We start from the raw sequence: 5,979 nt of genomic DNA on the forward strand, positions 1-5,979 counted from the left end.
ATACCATGTTTATTATTTATAGAATGTGCTGACATTTTGTGCCTTTACCATATAAATTATACATCTAATAAAACAAGGATCCACACTGTAAAATATTGCACGCAGTTTGTAGGCCCGTTATTACTAAAAGTTCGACCAAACTAACGCGTGCAGCCTACAGGGGGCGTAGTGTAAGTTACGTCAAAAGTCCTCACTAGTGAGCGTGTTAAAAAAAATATGAAAATTTTAGTTCTTGAAAGTTTCCGCTAGGGGCGCTGTACAATCCGTCATACATTTAATGTCATTATTACGCGCTCACTAGTGACGACATTTGATGTAAACTCACACTAAGCACTCTGATCGCCATCGCGTATTCACGCTGCACGCGTTGGTTTGGCCGAAACTTAACTTATACTAGCTTTAACGTATCGTTGTAAAGCAAAATAATGGCAAGATTTGTTGTTAAAAGTACAGTCGACAGCATATTAAATTAAACATTATCATTGCATAATCGCACCTATTACCGTTGCATAAGACCAGAAGTTCAGTTTGATATGCCGTCGTCTGTACGTTAAAATTTAAACTAAAAAAATAAAGAGGGTAGGCATTGACTTTGCATCTAATTCACTGAGGCGTCTCTTTTTTTTACGAGACCGTCGCCTATGCAAAAATTCTTCATGCACTATTGTGGCAGTGGACAGTTGAATCGCACCTGGTGTTAAGGCTGGTTTTAGTGTCACGCGGACCGTCCGGTGCGTACCCGCTCGCACGGCCAATCTGTATGAACTTCTAGGGAGCGTTTTAGAGTAATGCGGTCCGGAGGAACCGCTCCGCTCCCTAGCAGTTCATACAGATCGGCTGTGCGGAGCTATCCGCACTGACAGTCCGCGTGACACTAAAACCAGCCTAAGTGAGATAGTAAATATCTGCCCTGTAAGTGCCTATTCACTCTCGCAGTTAGTTCCATCGGGTTGTAGAAACGCACTCTCGATTGGATCAATGAGAAAAAGGCAGCTGGCAGTGTTTGGATGAAAAAGCAGATCGTGCTTTGTGGAACTCCTTGAACTGTCATATAATCCTAAATTTTCTCACAATAAAGCCATGCCACGCTCTTATTAGTTTTTTATACCTACCCTCCGAACGCTCAATTTAAAATAAATTAAAAATATATTTATAATAACTATCCAAATTAACAATGAGTATTAATTTTATTTAAAAAAAACATTTGCTGTCTTTTTCTGTCTTTGACAATTTTTAAAACACATTATAAATTAAACCAAGTAACATAAAATATGACTGATGTGGATTTAAATGACAGCAAAGTATTTTTACACGAATATCAATAACAAGGTCAGCTTCTGTCAAATGTCAAACTAAAAGTGGATCAATACTTTAAGAAAAATATTGTATCGAAACCGACCTTAGTGATAATAGAGACGATGGCACCAATAAAATAAATATTTATCTACCCAAAATTTAAATTAAGTAGCCGTAAGTAAATAATTTAGTATGTTGACTCTTAAAAGTATACATATTACATGGCCTCTTGCTTGAGTGTGTACTCAGCTGTATGTATGAATAAAAAAATACATATGATTTTGACAAGTGGGCAAATAAATATTGGTGCCTATTTCACATGAAACAATTATTAAAATAATCATATTATTAAATTCAAGAACTTGAACAACACGAACAAATAAAATCAATTTGTCTTTTTTGCTAAAAATAATAATAATAATAGCGTTTCAATATAACCCGTCTATGAAGCCTACTCTATTAAGCAGTTATTAATATTTACATTTATTATTAAAAATGACTCGTCGTCTATTTAAAATAGTACTGTATGTGACCACAGGTGGCAGCACTGGAATTGTATGTCTGATCACTGGACATTAATCGTCAAATTTCAAATCACAGAATGCTTACGACCATCCGTTTTTGACAGTTTTTTGACGTTACAATTTTTATTGATGGAAATAATTTAACATTTTATCGAATGTTTTTTTTCCGTAATTGTGTGCTGGGGTTTCGTACTTAGTAGTAATTTTAGGCCACATCTATATTAATTTTAAATGTAGTCTAAAAATTATTTGCAATCAAATTAAAAACTAAAGTTAAATAAATTAAAACAAAATTAACCGACCTTTTCAATAAAATTAGAACAGACTGAGTAATAAAATTGTTTAGTACGAAATCCAAGCACACAATGTAATGCAGTGATTCTAATAACTCCATATTATTAATAATACTCGTTTCGAGATCAAAACCGACATTATTATAATCGAGTGTACATTATAAATACAACTACATACAACGATTACTATTTAGATACGATATTGTTTATGATCGGAAATTGTGTTACATTTTATACAATAATGATAATTATGTATGTCTACCATTTTTTAACAAGATGTGTCAAAAAAGATTATTCTAGCTAGACATATGATGTATTTAAAAAAATAAATAATAAAAGTTTTTTTTAATAAATAAATAAAAATATATTTAAAAACGTACCTTTTCTGATGAATACTTATCTCTTTAATGCCAAAATATTATTATGATATATCGTAGCAACGTGATTTCAACCCTATGCTGTCAAAAATAACGTGCGTTTTGTAACAGCAAAAATACGGCGTTGGACAGACGACACGAAAAATATTATGAAAAAATAAACTTATCGCGTCGTCCGTTCACTCTACATGTCCTGATATTTTATGCATAGTAGAAAAAATATTATCGGCTATAAGTAATACATATTATACAGTATGTGACAAAAACTTTGAAGATAAAAAATATACTTTATATTCCTGTAGTTATAAACAAATAAATGAATATAAGTGACTATTTGAAATGGAATAAGAGGCATTAAGGTTGAATCAATTAAGAATTTTATTGCAAAAATAAAATTCAAATTCCTAATGGCAAGCCAAGTGCCTCAAACAACTATTTTAACGGAGTCTTCTAAGTTTTTGTTACAAACTACAATATCTAGACTTAAGTCAATACGCACGATTAATCTATTTCGTCATAGCATACAATAACTACAGATCATTATTAGTAAAAAACGAGTTAGACTTTAACGTATTGCTTACACACGTTCATGATCACGCCATTTTGAACTGTTTCCCCTTACAATAAGAACTGTAATACTATGTAACACTGTTATGGAGTGAGACTGTACATTCAACATGAGTGACGCATTGTGCTGTATCAAAAACTTAATTTATTCTTATTATCTATCAGAAATTGAGATTCAAAATATCAAATCTTTTGTGTTAACAGGTCCATTCTATTTTCGCATATATTCTTTGCCATTATAATTTGTATTAAGTGTATTTAGCATTTCCAAGCACATCTATAAACATTTGAAAGTTATGTCTAAATCTGCATGCCCATTACATATAAGTTTTCCAAAATCTAATACTTTAACAGGGCTGTGATTTTTGCATCTTCTTCTTTTCGTTAAATCGAGTGTGTTCTTAATTCCAATTGCCTGGATTCAGCTTAAGCATTCTATCAAATATCAATGAGTTAAATTTAGTTCAATATTTCAATAAGTTTTTGCTTTCAAAGCATTTAAATTGTGTTGACGTCTGCACTTTGATTAGTTCAGCGATCCAAAACCTTTTCAATTTAATTAGGCGATAAACTTCAACATTTTCTTCGCAAGTTTGTGTTTTGCTATATAGACGACATCATCATATTTTCAGATAGACACGGATGACATTACACGTTATCAACATGACAAAAAATATAAATAACAATCACAACAATTCTTTCAAATCCCATGTCTTTTAATACGAGTGACTAAGGTCTTACCTCTTAAGTGATAAGTCGGGGGGCGTGGAGGCCGTATAGACGCCGGGCCAGGGGCGGTCTGTGGCGGGGCTCGTCGTCGGCGTGTGGGGCCCAGTCTTGCAAGCGGGCCCCGGCAGCGAGGCGATGTGTTAAACGGTGGGCTATGGAGAAACCGCCGCTGCCTTCGAGCTGGGTGAGGACTATTATCACTTGTCTGGAAAAACCCGAGATAAAATTACAATTTTGTTTATTGAGAGTAACGGCGCTAAAATATGAATATTTGGCATTGAAAACCGTCTAATTAGATATCAAGTCATTTTTAAGGAATAATGTAACAGTGGCAGCCATTTTGTAACGAGGCTGACTACAAGTACCTAAAAATTAAAAATACATAAATTTTCGTCAACTGATCATCGTTTTCAGTAAGCAACGCTAACTATACTCAACATCAAATAAACCGCACCTTCCGCGACGCGAACTTTAACGATTTTCTTCTGACACAATCATGGTACCCAACAATATTGGTGTTATTTGAAAGCTCAATAAATATTCTTAAAGAAAAACACATTTAATTTTTTAATAAATGATTAACATATACCATAAATGTGACTTGAAAAAATACCTCACTTTGGGCCCACCTATGGGATCAATTAGACTAATTTTTATGGTTATAAAACCAAATATTGATCTCACGTGTCCTCTTTAACAGATGGATAGAGATTAATCCCAACTTAACAGTTTTATAGCCATAAAAGTTGGCTCAAGCGTAACTACCTATTTTTTTGAAGAAGTGACTCTGGATCCTTCTAAAGACACATTTTTGGGGTAAAAACCTTTCCTTTAATGAAATGAAGGTTAGAACTAGGCTTTTAAATGGTGCCAATATTGATGGGAAGTGGGGATGCATACGTTTGAAAATGCTTGTCGCGGGAGGTGCGATTTATTTGATGTCGAGTGTATATCCACACTACTCTCATTAAACCATATAGCAGATAGGGTTACTAAACTTACCTATGTAATGGGGGTACAGAATCTATGGTTTTCAGTTCACCCCGCGTTGATACCACGTTGTAGCTCTCTTGGCAGTCGCACTTCACGTGAATCCACTTGTCTGTGTGTCTGTTCTCCACCATGACTACTAGACCTGCCCAGCCCTGTAAATATAAAATTAATGGTTAAATTTAGGGTTCAGTAATGTAATAAAAGAGAACCCTTTGTCTGTATGTCTGATTAGTAATCAAAGATGCAGTTTTCTAAGTAAAAAAGCACATTAAGGCTGGGCTAACAGCACCAATTAAAACTACATAAGATACCACAATCGCTAAAAAATACAGACCTTGGTGAGATAATACGCCGTCATCCCCTGCCGACCTTCATGTCTCTGACCCCTTGCCAGCGTCAAACCTATGATCGCATCTGCCAGTATATGTGGATGTAAAGATGGCCGCTCCACCGCCAATGGTTTGGATGAATGTGCGGCCAACACGTGGCCAGGCCACACTGACTTTGGCGCCAACTCGAGACCAGTGTGCCAATGATTGAAGGCTAGACAGACGACTAGGTAGAAGCCCTTTTCGAGCATTTTGTGGCAGCCGACGAAGCCGCGGACCTGAAACAGTATTGGGGTTGATGAATTGACGAAATTGGTTCGTATCAAGACGTAAATAAAGCACACATTAGCTTGCGTAAGTGTTTACTTATTCATTTATTTATTACTTGAGATATTTTCACATTGCAATCGAAACATATTTGAATGCAGCAACTTTAAACACGGGAAATGAACATTGGAAAATAAATAACACATAATACAGGATGTCCCAAAACCAATGTTGTGAAAAAATCTTGAAAACCGTGATACATTTACAAATGTCAAAGCAAATTAGAGATCGATATCGATTACAATGGTCAAGTCAGATTAGGGATCGATTGTTACAGATTTATCCATATTTCTGGGACACCAGTACATACGTAAAATATCGATAGCTTATGATGAAAAGAATATGATAATAAGTTACCTGTCTCTTACTGTGGGCAACCAATTTCCCAACTTGTGCGTTTGGACCAGACTTTGTTCTGAATACTACTACACATAAGTCTAGCTGAGATCGCTGACTTTTCGCCGAATTCCTGCAAAAAAAAAATTACAGCATTATAGACAGGTAAATGATAATAGAGGCAGGCAGGATGTAGTGTCATAAGTAG

General features: G+C 35.0%; 1 protein-coding gene across 1 annotated transcript; it reads right to left on the reverse strand.

The window, feature by feature from the left end:
- Positions 1–2,470: 2,470 nt before the first annotated feature.
- On the reverse strand, positions 2,471–5,904 carry LOC114356304 (calpain-D-like; the record flags this gene model as incomplete). Its single annotated transcript, XM_028309396.1, has 4 exons — positions 2,471–3,991; positions 4,789–4,931; positions 5,114–5,386; positions 5,793–5,904. Coding segments are annotated over 4 exons (718 nt in total), but the record flags the coding sequence as incomplete, so codon positions are not given.
- Between the last annotated feature and the right edge of the window lie 75 nt (positions 5,905–5,979).

Source organism: Ostrinia furnacalis, unplaced genomic scaffold, assembly GCF_004193835.3.
Source record: "Ostrinia furnacalis isolate ACB-3 unplaced genomic scaffold, ASM419383v2 OfSCF2768, whole genome shotgun sequence".
NCBI lineage: Eukaryota > Metazoa > Arthropoda > Insecta > Lepidoptera > Crambidae > Ostrinia > Ostrinia furnacalis.